The 19,567-nt window shown below is 40.6% G+C and overlaps 1 protein-coding gene across 1 annotated transcript in view; it reads right to left on the bottom strand.

Moving 5' to 3' along the window:
- Positions 1-758: 758 nt before the first annotated feature.
- The window catches only part of LOC310943664 (B-cadherin-like), a 31,012-nt gene continuing 12,203 nt past the window's right edge, over positions 759-19,567 (bottom strand). The window contains exons 5-18 of the mRNA XM_083909300.1: positions 17,206-17,346; positions 16,960-17,115; positions 14,469-14,613; positions 14,152-14,324; positions 12,332-12,460; positions 11,944-12,129; positions 11,597-11,841; positions 9,003-9,145; positions 8,552-8,643; positions 8,230-8,362; positions 7,460-7,678; positions 6,340-6,470; positions 3,869-4,012; positions 759-1,694 (exon numbers count right to left, since the gene is read on the bottom strand). Coding sequence (XP_083765426.1) covers positions 1,482-1,694; positions 3,869-4,012; positions 6,340-6,470; positions 7,460-7,678; positions 8,230-8,362; positions 8,552-8,643; positions 9,003-9,145; positions 11,597-11,841; positions 11,944-12,129; positions 12,332-12,460; positions 14,152-14,324; positions 14,469-14,613; positions 16,960-17,115; positions 17,206-17,346 — 2,250 coding nt within the window. The 3' untranslated portion in view covers positions 759-1,481. The remainder of the gene's footprint in view (positions 1,695-3,868; positions 4,013-6,339; positions 6,471-7,459; positions 7,679-8,229; positions 8,363-8,551; positions 8,644-9,002; positions 9,146-11,596; positions 11,842-11,943; positions 12,130-12,331; positions 12,461-14,151; positions 14,325-14,468; positions 14,614-16,959; positions 17,116-17,205; positions 17,347-19,567) is intronic.

The following is a 19,567-nucleotide window of genomic DNA, read 5'->3' as shown; positions in this document are numbered from 1 at the left end:
TGCATTGCCCGTGCTTGGATATAAACCATGTACACCGGGTCACCATATTGTGGCTCGCAGTGTTTCTTAAGTTTATAAAACCAAAGCACCACTAGTTGAATAGTTTGATACTTGCCACCTTCCAGTTCTTCACTCGCAGTTTGTGAATTACATGACTCACATCACATGTATGCTGGTGTGTTTTCTTTGGCATCAAATGTGTTTGAGGACGATGATGATGACATGGGCTGCGCATGGCATCCACTTGTGGCTGCCTGGTCACTCACGAACATGACTTTTTGTAAACGATCAGGTTCAATACCAAAGTCATGCAGCTCCTTGATCACCTGCTCATGAAGGTTGTAACTACTAAAGAGTAGTCACATTCAGCTGTCGTTATGACGCGAATCTTCAATTTCCAGTCTTCACTGATGAAGTGACCGGTAAATGCGGTGTATGCCAGTTGGTTGTAATCGTCAGTCCACAAGTCAGTGGTAATTGCAATGTCACAATCCAGAGCTTTATTAATCTCTTTAGCGAGGATCGTAATACAGATCATAAACACTAGATCATTTATTTGTATCGTCACTCTCCTTAGAGAACCACGAACATTTCAAGAAACAGGACTATTTGGCAGCATCGTCTCTACAATCATCTCCACCACAGTAAGTTGAGACTTTAGTCACTATTGCAGTGAAAGACAAATTTCTGTCAAAATAAAAGACCATTCAAAATGGTATTGTTGTATTAATGTTTTATAAAAATTCAAAATTGGTGTACATTTGGAGTAATTACAAAATATGTTTTGACACTGCAATGTAATTCAGATGGGTACCGACCATGTATCAAGCAATCGTTTAAAAAAACAAAAACAAAAAAAACAAAACTTTTTTTGGTTAAGTCATTGAGCAAGCCCTCAGACTGATGTCATGTTGGTTGGCTTCCTCCATTTCACTTTGATGATTTGTCTTTTCACTTCTCAAACAGAAGTACCAAACAATGACATGGAACTGGAGCTGTAGAAAAAAAGAAAGAAAAAGTACCATACATCGCCAAACCTACACATGTCAATGCAACTGCAAGCGTGTGTGCGTGCCCAGTGTCACCCAGCATAACGGCAGGCTAAAATCCATATATCCATAAATGTAGACTCAAAATGAACACAGAATAAACAAAGCAGATTTTCATCATTAGCCTCAAAAACAAACATGGGTGAAAAACACAGAGAGAGCTTGACCATTCAAAATGGGAACTCCTGTACAAAAAAATAATAACATCCTGTGGCTTTTGAGCAGTGGCTATTTACTGCTAATGGGACTGCACTGACGGGTTAAACCACAATCCACACATAAACAAAGTATATTATAACTGTATTAAAGGCCACTGATGTTTTTCTGAGAGACTTTTCCCCCTGGCATGATTCCATTTGCGACTCCATGCTTACAACAATCTAACATTCACATGTTGCGCCACCTGTACCCATCTTTGTTCCTTGGTTACATTTACAGCATGTCATCCTCTCCTCCACCGTACATGTCAGCCAGTTTCTTAAATCGCGGTCCCCACTCGCCGAGGCAATCGTAGTCCTGATCCCCACTGCTCGAAGAGTTCAGAGAGGAGAGGCTTCCTGCATCAGAGCCACCACCCTCATAATCAAACACCAGCAGAGAGTCGTAGGGGGGCGCTGTCGGATCATTGTCAGCTGCCTTCAGGTTCTGTGAAAAAAACCAGACTGCCATTAACTACGTTTACATGGACACAAGTAATCAGCTTATGTAAAGACAGCTACTGTTCACATCCAAGTACAAAATCAGAGCAGGTAAGGCGAGGGAACAAAAAACGATAAATGACGTTATATACACATTGTTAAAGAGATAGTTCAATGTGGTTATATGTAATATGGACACAGAGTGAGTGTCTTACATGCACATGACTATGCTATGGTCCCTGTGCCTAAAACTAGTCCAACACAGGCAGACACTTGCTCAGAGAAATCATGGCTGCCAGTAGGAACATTAAAATCCATCACAACAAACATGCACAGTACTTAATCTTACCGTCTGTGGCACTCCACTCACTCACTCTCACTAAAGTTCATAGAGAAAATCTGGGATTTCAGCACACAGGAGTTTAGTAAAAAAACAACAATAATAATAATAATAATAATAATAATAATAATAATAATAATATTACACTGCTGCCTCCATCAGCAAGTTCAAATATGTTATTTTATTATATGTGAAATCATTCATTACCAAGTACCTAAATGACACAAACATACCAAATAAGGCAGCAGTAGATCAGCTATTCTCTTGTCTATGCTAAAAAAACCCTTTGTTTATTTAGCTCTTGGGGCAGTTGAGTGAGTGGTTTACAGATTTCTTTAGGTGAGCCTTTTGTTAAGTTTCCTTGCTGACAGTGGGGCTATAAGTAGGGCTTATCACAAAATAATTTTACATCGTTTCGTATAATTATTATTTATTTATTATTATTATTATATCCTATAATTATGCTTACAATGAAAGTGTTGTTATGATTACATGTTTTTTTAATTAATATATTAAATATTTATATTATAATATCTTTATTCAATATAATACATATGACAATTATCAATGCAACAGCTTTAAAAGCAGGAAAAGTCCTTACATCTCCTTTATCATCATATGATGCCATGTTTTTGTTTTGCTAACTAAAAAGTGTGTTCGCTCTGGCATGTGGTAGATAACAGAGCCTGTAGCTTTAAAGGCTAGAGATATATTACTCCATATCACTTTTTAATATCCACATATCTTCATGAAACCGATACCGATATCCCAACCTCGAGTATCTACCAATACTGATATCATTCACTTTACACATTTAAAACCACAAAGCTGTTAACACATTTGTGCTGATGCTAGGGCTGTAAAGTCAAAGTCGACTAGTCGACGTGCTCTGGCTCGACCAAAATTGTAATTGGTAGACTATTTTTTTTTATTATTATTGTTTTTTTTGTTGAATTTCATTAGGAGGATAAATAAGTACCAAGTGAAAATAGGGGTGTTTTAGAGCACCGTGTTTCACAGGTAACAGCGTGGCTTCGGAGAACACCCAGTGAGCAATGGCGTCCGAGAGAGAAAGAGAGAGAAAGACTGTTGTTGAAACAGTGGCCGTTTCTCACTTTTCTGTGTCACGGAACGCAGTTTTAAGATAATTTGAGGCAAGAAATTGGCCATTTAGAGTCTAAACATGTGGTTTGTGTATTAAGATACGACATATTTATAGTTTGGCAGCGACATTGTCGGCGGTGATCAGCTCCGCCTCTGTGGACGCTCGGTGCGCACTGTGGCAGAGCGGCGTTAGCTCAGCCTGTCCTGAGGACCAATCGCAGCTCTTGCCGTCTCCGTTGTCCCTTGACGGAGTGACGGACACTTAAAAAATAATTTGTGCAGTCGGAGACGACGCAGAGGCTCTGCGACAGGCTCTGCGACAGGCTCTGCGACAGGCTCTGCGACAGGCTCTGCGACAGGCTCTGCGACAGGCTCTGCATCGACACAGAGGACTCTGCGTTACCTACGCAGAGCACTTTACGCAGGAGTATAAATTGGGCTTTAGTCATACCATGTTCACAGCGATCCAAACCAAACGAGTTTGCTTCGACCACAATAAACATGACAGAGAACACATGCCAGGGGTGTCGATGCAGGTTACATGCTGGTTCTTACCACAGGGGGCACATTCAGCCCTAATCAGGTTTTTGAAGTGTGGATGTATGAGGCAGAGAGACATGAACTAACCCTTGAAAAACACATAACAAAACAATATTGTGCTCACCACAAAATACTGCACGAATGACATGCACTGACCCATAGCTTCAATTCGAACATCTCATGAATGTTTGACTCACGTCATCAATGAAGTTGCCGATTTCCTCTGGGTTGGCAGGGCGGGGTCGGTACTGCGGTGCGGGTGCAAAGTTTGGCATCACATCATTCCTGAACACATCGGGACGGTTGTCCAGACCACGGTGGAGAACACTCAGGTCATAGTCCTGACACAGGGAGGGAGACAGTGGGGTCAAAAATACTGAAAATGACCCATGTAATGTTGCTGGTGTAAAGAGAACACTTTTTAATACTTCATAATTTCATCATCCAACACATTTGGTCCTTTGAAAAACATTGCAACATTTTGAGTTTTTAATTAACTTTTTGTAATAAGAGGGAAAAAACAAGTACTGCAAACAACAAGACACTTGGTCTAGTTCATCTTTGGAGAAATGTCTCGACCGGGTCTTTACCTCCTCTCTAAATCGTAAAAGTTATCTGCTGGAACCACCTCAACTCACTCCTTTCCATGCAAAGGAGCAGTGGTTCTACTCCTGGGTGTCACCACGATTCTCCAAATCATTTATTTGATGTGATTTTTGATTTCAAGGTCATGGTTTGATTGTCAATCTTTTTCTTTCTACTTGGTGTCATGACTGATATAATGTCCATTTGTTTACAATGTACCACACTAAGGCCTTATTGTAAATATTTTAACAATATGAATGTCACAATAACCACAAAATGTTTAAATAAAGGGTTCTCCACCACCAAATACGGTTGCATGTCTGATGCTACAAACATGCACTAGTTATCACTTTAGTGAGAGTTTAATTTCGCCACATCTCTTCTGAGAAAACAAATTTCAGTTACTTGTACCCACAATCTTGTTCTTTTGATCAAAACCATTGGTGAGGCAATGGTCAATGAAGATTGAACAGTAGATCGAGAGCTTTGGATTTTGGGCAGATCGAACCCAATACCGTTTCCACGGTATGTTCCGGGGGCCGCTCATTCGTGGCACCACCTGTGCATCTCCTCACAAACACTCACCCGGCCAGGGTTTCCCTCAGTTCTTGTTTATTTACTTTATATCCACTTTTTTTATACACCACGGATTTTTCTAAACTGGGAACAAGTGCGCTGCGCCCGCATGTAACCGGCGAGCGTCCACTTGTCCAGGTGCCGATTGAAACTCAAGTCACACTATCAAATACGCATTATTACGGTTATATTGTTATCATCAATAAAGATGTTGTATTTGGGAATGCACCGATAATTCGGTGGCCGAAAAAAGGCAAGTAAACTGTGGAACATTGTCTATTAAATGCTTGAAAGTCTTTGCGCAAAAGTGATTCTCTCAAAAATTTCTAATTTTCCAGTAATTTTGGAGCATTTTTATATGGTCCCCTCATGATGCTTTTCTTTCATTTTGTTAGACATGACACAGTTTAAAATAAACTCAACACTACTCAAATTTGTCATGTATTGTCAAGTACTTATTATTGGGTGTATTTATTATCTCGGGTAAAAATCACCCAGCGTTAGTGATGGCGTTTTGAATTTGAGCAATAGTGTTCTAGGGTTAAAGCGGACCTAGCGTGGTCCTATCGCACATATATGCGAGTTATGGAGGTCTACTTGCATACATTAACTTGTTTTTATGGTCAAAAACCTCCTAGTCGCTGGAAACGGCTGAAAGATATCTCTCATCACTGTAGCTCTCCTCAGCCACGGTGTTTCAGACTGAGAAGACAGACTGTGTTGTGATTGGCCAACTAACGACAGCTTTCCCAACTGTCTTGTGATCGGCCAATACCTGGAACTGAGTAATCAGCACAAAAGCTCTCAGAAGCGCAGCTCCCCCTTCTGGAACGGTGGATGCACTGCTACTCATTATCAAAACATTGTTTTAACAATGTTTAAAAATGGCTTTGTCATGACTCCTCGCCGCAGTCCCTTTACGCCTTTGACCCAGAGTCAGGAGAACACTGTCAAAAGTAAGACACCTCCACAACGGACGTTCTTCTTCTTCTGCGGTACAATGTACATAACCAGATTTGCCCGGACTAGTGGCCGGATCAGGAGGATCCTCTGTTCAGGAGAAATGCTGTTTACATAACCGGACCAGGTTTTTTCAGAGATCTCGCTGAGCCCGAGATTACAAAACACCACAGCGTTCTCAGCAGTGGCGGAACTGCTTGTTTCGAACCTTCAGGGCTTCATAACCAAGGTAATGTTGCAGATACACACCAAAAAAAACAGTGGTAATTGAAACTTCCGGTCTAGGTCCGCTTTAAATATTTTTATTAGAAAACAAACCTCAACAAAAACATCTTAAATAATAATAATAAGTATTCCTTCAGTTTCAATAGGGTTCTACACACCTTGTGTTCGAACCCTAATTACATATGTAGTTACCACCTGCTGTACCTTCACAGCACACCAGGAGGCTGCGTCACACTTTTATAGTCACTGATTTAATTCAAGTCAGATTAGTCAAGACAGATTCATCCTGAAGAATTTAGTCATCGCCTGCATATTTATTTACCTGATCGTCCTCTCCACCTCCTTCCTCGTCATAGTAATAGATGTTGTCGCGGATATCGTCGTCCTGCAGTAGAGGCTCCTTCTTTTCTCCTCCTCTCTGTCTGGCAAACAGCAGCAGCAGCAGCACTAGCACTAAACACAGAAAACTGACATTTATCCAAAAGGGGTAACTAGCATTTGAGATGAAAAAGTTGGAAAAGACTGCCTGAATCCTACAAAAAGTTTAGTTAGTTTTCAATAAACCTATTATAATCAACGTATACACTACATAAATACAGAATCCTTAGAGGTGGATAAATGCCTCATTTCCTCATATAACTATGTATGCCAGTCTGTTGAAAGTGTATTCATCCGTATGACAATCTGGATTCTGTGATGAGTTGCTAAAACTCTGAACTTTGTCCGAAATCCAATGCTGATGTTCAACACGCAGGAGACAGAAATTGAAATTGTGAGAGTTCATTATTACATACAGCAGACATCTGGGAGAGTTCATTATGGCATACTGCATACATCTTACCTCCATCCATTATCAACTCTGGAGGCATTTGCACATGATTCATTATGGAGTGATTCATTCATTAAAGCATGTTAATGTATTTCCAATCGATATACAGTCAGCAACACAATTTTGCTGAGCAATTTTGCAGCTATCAATTTTTTATGAATTCATCCAATCAAATCTGGAAATAAAGAGAAAAGTACATGGGTACAGCCCACACTGAAGAAGTCTGAGATATCAAGTCATTAAATGACTGAGCAGCAGCTCATTGTTGTTACCTTTGACATTTCACAAAAAATACATCCCCTACTTGGCTGTATTCAATCTCTATATAGATCTCTATTCACGTGTGGCAAAGTTCGCAAATCACGGAAAAGAGAAGAAAACTGTGTGGATATGGGGCATGTTCAAATTAACAGTCACACAACCCGTATCTGTGAGCTGTCAGGCATAAATGAGTGTCAGAACAGATTTTATCAGATAACTTAACCAGATGAGGTCAGACTGAAACGTCCAGATCACAGACGAACTCGGAGATTCAGCTACCTGTGTTATAGACACTAAATTGAATGCACTAATAACAAATCACAATTCATGTTTACTAAAATATAAGACTCACTGAGCAACAGCAGGATGCCTCCCAGTATTCCCAGAATCATTGGCAGGCTTTGGGAGCCTGCAATTCTCTCGTTGCAGACCACGTCTTCTCCAGTGCAGTCACAGACTTTGGCCTGAATGGTGTTGTCCTGCTCCAGGGCCTGGTTGTCTGCAACCTTCAGGATCACGTTATAATCGCCACTATCCAGCTCCATGGCTAGTTGTAGGATGATGCCGGTTCCTTCAACAAAAAGGGAAATAGAAGATTATGCCATTTAGATCCTCTACTTTTGCCACTGTATGAATTTGTCAGCATCATTTTCACAGTAACACTCAAAGTTACTGAGAGATTTTAACTTAATTCCGCAATTGTCCATCTATATAAATGATCTGCCTTCAAGTGCATACTGACCTAAACATATCCTCTCTCTATTCGTTATTTCTAACAATATATGGCAACTAACACTAAACTGATTTTTGGATGGACCTTACTTTGTGCAGTATAAAGCCTACGTATTGGGTAGTGGAAGCTTCAACAATGACAAATGATGTTTATCTTGAACACTTTGCAGTCACTATGCTGCAATTTAAAAAAAAAACAAAAAAAACTTAACAGACTTCGCCCAATGCCAATTTTCTAATCACTTAAACTAAATCGGAATAATGTCCATTCCGATCGACATTGGTTTAAACATTGGCCCATATTGTAGGTTTTTCTGCTGATTTCCCCCCACCACCCCCAGTACTGGATATGATTGGAGGACATTTTACTGTAAGTAATAGTGTACACACTGGACTCATTCATCCGAGCGGTCCAGTTGGTCTTTGATGTGCCATGTAAAGAGACACTGTACGGAGCAGCAAAACCTGGTCCGTCTTTATCCATCACAGAAAGAAGATGAGGAGCTGGGTCTTTGTTGCAAACCTGAAATAAAAATAGAATGTCACAGTCAGTCATTTGAACATGCTGATTATATTACTGTGGTCTACTTACATAAGAAGACTATATTACAAATATACAAATATAAAAGTCACAGAATAGAAATTTGGCTACACTTTTTCTAAAAACAGAGATGAAACTTGAAGTGGATCAAACATGATAAATGGGACACACCGTGATTGTACGTTCTTCAATGATGGGTGCGTTGTCATTGACATCTTCCAGCTTAATGATCAGAGTGCCAGTTCCTGTGGCTGGGACTTCATCTGGTGAATTTTAAAAGAGCTGTATGAGCCCAGAGAAACAACCTGTGTGCAGCTTTATTCCCCTTATATCATATAGAGCTTAAAAATTACATAATTTACAAGCCATATTGCGCAGCCTTACAGAAATACTGATCTGATTTATATAGGAATGTATCGATACCGAATGATATAAAAAAGTATATCATAGTGAGATTTTTTTCCTGTATCGCCAGCCCTACATCAAATTATTAGCATGCAAAGAAGTTCCATTGTTCAGTTGAACAAGTTCCAACACATTGTTCAGCATGAACACAGCAATGTCTCTTGTTCCCGTTCTCATCTAAAGAGAAAATAATGTGCAAGTCTGGCCTCACACCTACCGTTGTCATAGGCACCAATTAGTGCTATATATCTGTTGTCTTTGACAAAGTGGGACTCTCTGTCCATGGTGTTTTTCACTTTAATCAGGCCCGTCTCTTTGCCCACATTCAGCCAGCCAGCAGGGTCACTTACGACTTTGTACCTGGATAAATCAGACAAATAAATTAGATACAGGCTAATCACATAAAGTTCAAATGTTGTGTCTAAACACTGGAGGGCAGCACTTAGGAGCAAAGGCATGGAGTAGAAATGTATAATGATGCTCCTCCTCAAAAAACTGTACCCTGGAACACTCAGTATAACAAAGATAACTCACACTGCTATTTCAAGACAATGTAAAAGCCATTTTTGTCTTCATGACAGTTCATTGTCTCATGTCAAGTGTTTCTTATTATAATCTTGAGTAAACATCCCATTACCCTGTATACTACCTGACAATTACACATCCTTTTCCTTTTTTCTACAGTTTTAAATTTGCATGGTTGTCTTTTTTGTACCCTCGTCTTTTACATCTGCTACTTTGCCCTGTGGGTCAAATGGCAGCGGTAGCGAGTACCTGGGGTATTTTGTATATTTGTTACTTCCCACAGAGTGGGAGTGAAGAATTATTTTTGAAGTATTCCAGTACGTACTTGCATACTTGGGAAGTACATACTTAAGTACGACTGGAGTACATACTTGCCAAGTATCGAGTACCTGGCCCTTTCTCAATACCCAAGTATGCCAGTACGTACTTGCATACTTGGGAAGTACATACTTGAGAAGTACGGCTGGAGCACATACTTGCCAAGTACAGGAGTACACGAGTACGATCTCTTCAATTGGAACAGTGGTGTACTTCCTTGTTCTACTGTTTGAATGGCGGGTGGCGCTAAGCACTTAAGCCTCATTACCGCCACCTACAGTGTTGATGAATGAACATATAAAATACTATTAATAAATGTCCATGTCCATTATATTAAAATACATATCCAATGACAGTGCGACTTTAATATACATCTAAAATTCATAGTTAAAATAAATAAAACAATAATATACAAACGTTCACACTGTCAGGTCAAAATGTTTGCATTAAAAACAAAATGTGTCAACAACAAATCTATCGATCACACCAAGTATGTAATGACGGAGCCGTCTGAGCCAGCGGATCATTTCATCAGGACAGGCAGAGGTAACGCTGCTCTGTGCACTGTGAGCACCGACCGTCCGCAGAGGCGGAGCTGATGTCATACTATAAATACGTTGTATCTTACAAACCACGTTTGGATTCTAAATTACTAATTTCTTACCTCAAAAGATTTTAAAACTGCGTTCCGGGAGACAGAAAAATATTTATTTCAGGTTTATATTTGTATTTTATCCTGCTCAGTCCCGCTGAAATGCATTCTGGGATATATGGCTTTCCCAAGTACGCTCAAGTCACCACCCGATGCATACTTGGAAAAATGGGCGGCGCAAGAACACTTTCGGGTATGAGAACCATACTCGCTGCTCGCGTTCTTGAGAATTGGAACAGAACTTGGACTGAGGCTGATGACGTTTTCACAAGTACGGACAAGTACGCACAAGTATGGATATTGACAAACGGCCATTGTGCTTACGCACTTGCTACTATGGCCAGTAGAGAGCAGCAGGGGCTTGTTGCCTTCACGTAATCTCGAAAAGGTCCCCATATCTTATTGCAGTTTTTTGTTGGTCCTTTCAGAGAGTATCTTATATTTTCAAGTTTGAGAAAGTAAAGTACTTCCTGGACCCAGTGTGTAAATGTTAAGGGCTTACAGTCCGTAACATTTGATCACAATCAACAGTCGGGCCAGGAGCGTGAGGAATGCCACAATATTTGATTATGCCCTAGTTATGGCCCAAATGAACAGGTGCAACCCCAAATAACCCAACTAAAGGGCCTGGTGAAATTGGATGTCCCAATAAACCTGACAATGTGTCAAAGATGGATGCCCAGTAATGATCTAGCTTTGGGCAAGACCAGAACATATGTGTATGAGATGCTGGATTGCATTTACATCGATTACATAACGGTCTGCTTCAGAAAACCATTTAGAGAGTCTTGAGTTTAGTCCAATGGATGCGATGCAATGTCTTAAATTGTAGCAGCCCATGTCTTGCACAGACTGATGAACTCTGCTCAAGGCAGCCTTCCGAGATTAGTCACAAATGGGTTCCCCAAGTTCAAAGTCTGCCATCTCTGATTATCTTGTTTCATCTTGTTATGAAAAACCCAAAGCATGATAACCACCAACAATGTTTTGTGTTTTGCTTGGAGCCAATTTAATCTATTTATAATTTAATGTATTATTTATTGAGTCGTCATACTTAAATTACTCAGGTGATAGATTATCTAATTTTCTTTAACTGTAATATTTGTTAGGAGGAAAATCTTCCATCCAATAAGGGGTCCCTTGCCCAAAATGTTTAGGAACCACCATTTAAGACAAATCTGTTCCTCGACCGGGACTAATTTGATCATATTTCTCTACAATCTCTCTCTACAAACACAGTCCAGTTAGTTTTGTTTATCTAATTATCTGCTACAATCTCATGTTTAAAAATTAGAAGTATCAGAGTTGCATCTTACATAACCGTCTGTTTGCGTGCAGTGTCTGGGTCAGATGCTGTGAATTGCACGATGTCAGCGTCAATAGCAAGATTCTCTGGTTTTGATATCAACTTCTCAACTGGATTGAAGACTGGTGGTTCGTTGACATCCTGCACGTTCACCACCACCGTGGCAGTGGCAGTGGGCATTGGAGTGGCAAATGGAGCATCATTCTCCACTGTAACCAGCAGAGTGTGCTTTCGCACCTTTTCAAAGTCAAGACCCTGGTTGGATCAAAGAAAACACTTCCATTCATTACACAAATGTCTTACACTTTTGCTGTAGAACTAAATCCAAAAATGTTGTCTCTCCCTGCTACCTCCTACCTTGGCAGTTTTAAGGATTCCGTCCTGTTTGCTACTTCCTGTCGACACAGTGAAGAGACCTCCAAGATCACCATCAACAATCTTGAACTTGGCATTCCAGGCTGGGGAATGAGGCTCATCACCATCAGTTACTGACATTGTAATGACCACAGTGTCCACTTCATTCTCTGCTACCGTTGCCTCATACTGAAAAAATTAAAATATTGTTCAGAAGTGTGAGGGCAAAATAGAATCTGGTAAACAAACCAGCAATCCAGTAAATCAACTTAAGTACTGATGGTGGTGGAGCTAATGGGAATCAGTGGAGCTGGTGTTTGATATATGATGACCTTTCTTCAATAATTTAATATGAACAGATTTTCCACAAAATGGATCCTGTAGTACTTACAGAGGACTTTGTAAAGGCTGGAGCATTGTCGTTGCTGTCGGTTACAGTGAGGATTACTTTTGCCGTTCCACTCAAACCTCGTCCCACCATGTCTGCTGCTTCAATCTCCAGAGTGTACTTTGGGTATTTCTGTTGAAGACAATGAGTGCATCTCATCAAATGGAAAGCCAGGAAATGTGAAATTATGACTATTATGTGTTATTGTAAGACATGTATTAACAATACTTATAAAACAATAAGACCAACTATAGAGTCTTTATAAATAATATCAATTGTTTTCACTTAAGTTAAATCCTAATTAAGTAATCGGCCAGTAAATCTTAAAAACAAGCCATGCAATGCTGGTCACAATGTAAAGTAAAATAAATCAACATAAATAAACAAGTGGCAGTAACCCCTCATATGGTGCACATACGGCCCTTTTTTTCTGTGCACCGCCCCTGCACTGTTCTCTTCTCCCTCTCCTGTGCCGTGCACTTCTCTGTCTCCAAGCAGGCTCTCTGTAACCAACGCAGACTGGATCATTTCCCTACACGCAGCTTTATCCCCACATCAAAATAATGATCTGTATCACGACGATGATCTTAAGTGTGTTGACAGACCCTTAAGAGCAGGGGGCACTTTTATTGTTTTAACTCCGTGGTTTCAATCTTTGTGTAGAAGACGCTTTAGTGCTGCAATTAAAGGAATAACAGATACATCAGATGAGCTGATCTCTTCAGTTCACTGCTCAAAGAGAGAGAATGTTCTCTGGTGTGAAGTGAATGTCGCAGGCAGTTCATAATCTGCGCTGTATGCAGGCAAGTTTCGCTTTTGGTCAAAGAGACTTTCCAGCATTTAATAGGTGCTATTCCACAGTGTACACTCGGCCACCAAATTCTCAGTGCATCCCTAAATATAACATCTAACTAACCCTTATTGACAAGAACAATATAACCATAATAATGAAGCATTTGATAAGGGGTGCTCGCCGACTACATAGGGGGCAGCAAGGTTTAGAAAATCCTGTGGTGTATAAAAAAAAAAAGCTTTTAAAATGAATAAACAAGCAACACTTAGCCTGGCGGTGGGGTAAGTAAACTGGCGGCCTGCCAGGCTTATATTGCACTGGGGGAAACCCTGAAAGCTAAAATTTTCTCCGAGCATAAAAAATTCTCGAATATATACTCGGCCTGATATCAGTGCTCTGTACTGTTAATGGTATCGACTGAATTACATCAGAAGTAGAAAAAGGATTCATGTTTAATCAATCTGTGTCAAATTTTGGTACCTGTAGACACATCCAATGGCCTGCTCAACTAGAGCACAGTTCAGACCTGAGAGAGGACAAACTAACCCAGACAATACCAGATCGACTCCACTTTTGTGAGGCGAGTCTAAATAAATGTCAATGTGGAAATTATTAGTAAATACATGGCAAGGGCTTAGCGAAATTCGTAACTGTGGTAGTAACTGCAGCAATGAGCAATTAACGCCACCAATTTGGAAAGCGTGTATTAAGAGTACCAGTAATATACACTCACCCTCAAAATTGCACCGTTCGCTCACTCTCTCTCGCTCGACCTCAAGTAGATTTTTGAACAAACTGACAAATGATGTTATGATGACCATGATGTTAATTTTGGGTCTTACTGTCCAGCATTTATTACAGTTAAAGGAAATTAAAAATTGTGGGTTGGAATGATTCAAGTAAAAAAATAAAGACCATAGTGGTTTGCTAGTTATAATTCAGGACAATTGTATCGTGGCCAGGACAGGATGATCTCAAGTTATAAGTAAAAGGCAGAAAACATACTGGCACTATGATGCAACATTCTCACCTCTCTGTCCAGTCCACCAGCACTGACTCGAATGGCTCCTGTGACTGGGTTGATGTCAAACAGTGGGGTACTGGGCAACTGTGGCTCCTGGCTCAAAATACGGTATCTGATATCCGAGTTGTCATTACCTGGCTCATCAATGTCTATGGCAGTAGCTTTAATAATCTCAAAACCTGCAGAGAGAAATTTCAATTGTATATATTTAAGCACACAAGTGTGCCAAAAAATCCATTGTGCAGAGCAGATCCTGAATTTTACAGAAATCTTTGAAATCAGTTCACCACTTTTCAGGTTTAACCAATTGTCACTGGCACTACCTTTTGGCGAGGCCTCGGGAACCTGTCCCAGGAGGGTAGTTTGATTGAAGTAGGGGTTGTTGTCATTCTGGTCAATTACATTAACTACAATATCCATGGGTGCTTCAGCATTTCCTGCCCCATCTGCCACAGCATGTGCTTGGAACTGTGCACAAAGAAATAATAAAAAAGATTGACATTCCAAAAGAACATGAGAAGTGCAGTTTTACACCAAATCACTGATTAGACAATTACAAACATAGGCAGAGACACAATATACATAGAATAAAATAGAATAAACATATAAAAATAGAATTAAATTGTTGGTGCATAGGAGCGTAATGGGGAGCATAATGACATGCATCAGATCTTTTTTGGATTAGCAATTCGATTCTATTCAATGCCCTACTCCAAGTAAGGAAACAATATTGATTTTGTCTCAACAAATGTGGTTACCATTGTGGATTTCCAAGCTTTCCAACAATGTCCAACACATGCAAATTGGATAATATTTGAAGAAGATATGGCCATTTGAATGTAGGCACTCCTCAAACTGCTTTAGGGAGAATTTTAGCCTCAAAGATTTACACCACTGAGCCAAGAGACAGAATCATCACATTTACATAGCACAACCGCCTCCTGGTCTAAGCCGTCAGTGAAATCACATCTCAGATACACCTCTCACCCACACGTCTGAGCAGAGATACTATTGTTGTGAGCTACACTGCTATAGAGAACAATACATATACAATACATTAAAAATAGACATAATATCCTCTTAAGATTTGAAATGAAATAACTTGGGAATTATGAATAAAATAAAGGAAGAGGGGCGGCGTATTCTGGTATCATTTATTTTCCTTACACCTGTGTAGTCATACAGTGGTATGCAAAAGTTTGGGCACCCCTGTACATCTTCATGATTTTCTTTTATAAATTATTGTTTTTTTGAAAAAGACGTTTCAGTTAAATATATCATATAGGAGACAAACAGTGATACTTGAGAGATAGAAAGTGTGCAAGAATTATTTAAACAGAATTAGGCATGTGCATATTTAGGCACGACAAAAGAAAACATTTGTGCATCCTTCTTTTGCAGACATAACAGCCTCTAAACGCTTACTATAGCTTCCAATTAGTCTGGCAGAAGGTATTTTGGGCCATTCTTCTTTACAAAACATCTCCAGTTCAGTCAGGTTTGATGGTTTACCCCGGCACAACATCAACTTTGTCACTGATTCCTGGACATTGTTCTCCAGAATCTGCTGATATTGCAGACTTTCTGTAAATCATATAAACTTTATTTCACTTCTTAAATATCACTGTGTATGTCTCCTACATGTTATATTTCAATGAAATTTCTTATCCAAATAACCAATGATTTATAAAGGAAAATCATGCATCAACATTTACAGGGGTGCCCAAATCTGCTTTTGTCGTTTCTTGAAAACAGCTGGGCGGACTTTTGCAAACTGCCACAGGCCCGACTCAGTTTCCTCCTAAGGGGTAACCTGTGATACTCTGCCCTCCCCCTAAACCTCCAGCAGTGGCTGGGCACTGAACAGGCATGCGACCTCTGTGGGACCATCAGTGCTTCCCTACAACACACCCGGTCTTGCATCCTGTTAGGATGCAAGACCGCACTCTCTCAGGGCAGGTACAGATGACGGCATGATCAGGTGTTGAGGAAAATGGCAGAGGTGGTGGAGAGGAGAAGACAAGAGGCGAGCAATGGCAGCCATCCGGGTACACTCAGTGGACCCAGTTTCTTAGCGAAGGGGAAGTGGGGAAAACTTGGGCAGGCAGCTCCATTTCCCAGGAGAAATCTACAGCACCACACCAAGGCCCGATATGGTGCTGTGGAGCAAGGCGGAGAGGTCTGCGCTACTGGTGGAGCGAACTGTGCCGTTGGGAGGAGGGGATTGAGAGAGCCCATGAGAGGAAGAGGGCGAAGTACACCAACCTAGTAGCAGAACGCAGGGAGAATGGTTGGAGCACACGGCTCTTCCGAGTGGAAGTGGGCACCAGGGGATTTGTGGGAAGCTCAACAACTCGCCTACTTAAAGAGCTAGGGCTGAGGGGTAAGGAGCTACACAAAGCCACCAAGGAGCTGGTGAGGAGGCAGAGAAAATAAGTTTCTGGCTTTGGCTAAGGAGGCGGGACAAGGCGTGGAGAATGAGCAACTCCTGAGAAAGTCTAGCTGCGGGTGTTGACTGGGAGACATCCCTGTTCACTGCCCTGCCACCAGGAGATGTTACGGGTTAAGGAACGAAACATTTGTGTATGATGGTCCCCAGTTGATGACCCTGCAGCTAGCATAATGGGCACTGGTGGAGGTGTGGCAGGCCTAGAGCCCAGCAGGTGACAACATCTACCTGTTGAAACCAAAAGGTTTTAAGGGACAAATGTATACAATATACATTTATGAAAGAAACAGACTTTTACATTTTCATCAGTCCAATAACACGTTTTGAGGGAACAGGGAAAAAATAATATCGGAGACGGTGCTTACCCCATACTTTGCCTGCTTTTCTCTGTCCAGTGGCTGCGTCACATACAAAATACCCGTCAGCCTGTCCATAGTGAAAAGGCCGACAGGAGGATGGTCAGCTCCTGGACCAGTGATACTGTAGAAAATCTTCTTAATTTTATCCTCATTTGAACGGATCTGGAAGAACAAAAAGTGTGTTTGTGTGATGTTTCCATAGAGACCGCAGTAGAAATTAAGTCATTTAATTCATTTTCCTCCTCATTTTACCTGTGACACTTTAAGGGGATATTCTCCTCTGTGATTCTCTGAAACACTGAGATCAGGAATGACCCAGTCTCTCTTCCTCCTCTTCATTCCAGCACTTGACTTTGGGAAAATTAGAAGAGGCACCTCTGATGTCGTTGAACTCTAGAAAAACGAGCACACGTCTCTCAGTAAACAAGTGAACAGTAAAAACGGATGTGCTGCGAAGAAACCATACAATAGGTATTAACACAAGTTTGACTCTTTAAGATATGATCAGCCTGTGCTCGTCTCTTTACCAGTTGGAGTTGGGATAGTAACCCTCAGAGCTAGGGTTGGGCAATATATCAATAATTTAACCATTTTGTGACATGAAAGATATGATCTTAGATGTTGGATATTGTCATAAGACATCTGGGATGACAACTTAAAGGCTGCTGCATTGATAATCATCATAATTATTATAATACTGAATACTTGTGTGAAATAGACCAAATATTAGATCCGGTTTCGTGCACATTGGTCAACACACAGCAAAGTTACATTTAACTTCCTGTTTCGTGCGTTGCACTTCCTGTTGGGCGGTCATCTTTTGCAGACATGTTCAGGGCATGTCTCTGATGCCACATATCAAGTTTCAGGTCTCTACGTTAAAGTATGACGATACAGTGAGGCTCCGAAGTGGGCTTGTTTTTGATCTATGATATGTGGGGGTTTTCTCAAAACTGTGGGAGGAGTTACGCGGCAAAATATTGGGTTGGGTCTTATTTGACGAACGGTAGATGATTGAGCTAAACATTTTGTTTGCGAGTGCCACAAGCTTTCAGCTCTGTCAACATCTTTTTTGAGGAACAGGTGTTAATTGACTGTGAAATTCTTAAAATCACCCTCATCTTGATTTTTCCAAAACTCCAAATCATCATCATTTTAACATGGGAGTCAATGGAAGCTGTGACTGAACTCTATGCACTTTCAGGTGATTTTAAGAAAAACAGCAAAAAATTGTTGGCAGGAGGAGTTTGTTTGGAAATTTGGAGAACGACCGCCCACGCACGCAATACACACCTATTATAAATTTTACAAACTGCAAAAAGTATAAAACTTAAAGGGATAGTTCGGAATTTTGGTCATAAGACCTATTTTCCAACTCAGCCAGTGTGATGGGGATGTCTGGAGACGTTTTCAAGAAATTTCATTCAGTTCTTCTAGCTGCCAAGTTCGCTGGTGCTATGGCTAGCGCAAGTCAATGGTACCTGCTAGCATGGCATTAGAAACACTCATACAGAGCAGCAGCAGTGGGTCATACTTCCGGCAGCAGCGGAAAGTAGTCCCTCAAAAATTCATGCGATGCGAGGTTAGTTTTGTTTCAAATATAATTCTATCAACACAGATATGTACATCGATAGTCTGTCGTTTCAATTGATTTGCCTCGGGTGCACTGTGGGTCGGTATGAGTGTTTCTAATGCCATGCTAGCAGGTACTATTGACTTGTGCTAGCCATAGCACCAGCAAACTCTGCAACTAGAAGAACTGAATGAAATTTCTTGAAAACGTCTCCATCACAATGGCTGAGTTGGAAAATGGGTCTTATGTCCAAAATTCCGAACTATCCCTTTAAACTGCGATTGCGGAAATACCGTACTTTAAGTCAAAACCTTGACTTGAAGTCCCAAGTTTTGTGACTCGTTTAAAGTCTAATTCATGTCTATGTGAAACTTGCTAAGAGGTTTTTTGCGTTTTTTGTCGCCATGGTTACATGAAACACTTAGAAAAGTCATTGCACACCACTCCCAATCAAACCGCATCGGTATAACTCGTGTGGGGGTTTTCTCAAAGCTGCGGGACGAGTTACGTGGCAAATTTTGGAAGAGGAAAACAATCAAGCGGAATAAACATGTTGCATTATAAGCGATGCATGCTCCGCAATGCATTCTAGTGAGAAATCTAGGTTACTGGAGTTCTGGCTAGAACGCCTTGCGGCGCAGGCACCTAATTATTTGTATTATAGCAGAATTTGACTGTTTTTAATATGCAATTGAATTTTTCCTAACCCATAAATATCCTTCATTCATTTGCACCAATTTTAAGTCAGTCACGTTACAATACTTTCGCTCATATGAAAAATGGGTGGGTTCAAACAAAAGGTGCCATCTTCTATGTTGTGTATCATATCCAGATGTAAATACCTAGAAGTAAAAGCTGAAATGTTCATCTTTTGTTTGACACAACCAAGTTTTTAAACTGCAAAACAATTACAAAGTGTGTGGAGGGGGTGCAATGGAGCTCCAGTGGGACAGTGTGTGTAAATCAAGCTTCAAAATAGTGCTTGTGAAGCCTGCTATGGTCACAGAAAGACGACGCAAATAACTTGGCTCTGACAAAGAC

The sequence above is a fragment of the Microchirus variegatus genome (assembly GCF_963457635.1).
Source record: "Microchirus variegatus genome assembly, chromosome: 23".
NCBI lineage: Eukaryota > Metazoa > Chordata > Actinopteri > Pleuronectiformes > Soleidae > Microchirus > Microchirus variegatus.
Note: the sequence above shows the minus strand (reverse complement) of the source record. Positions and strands in the feature narration are given on the sequence as shown.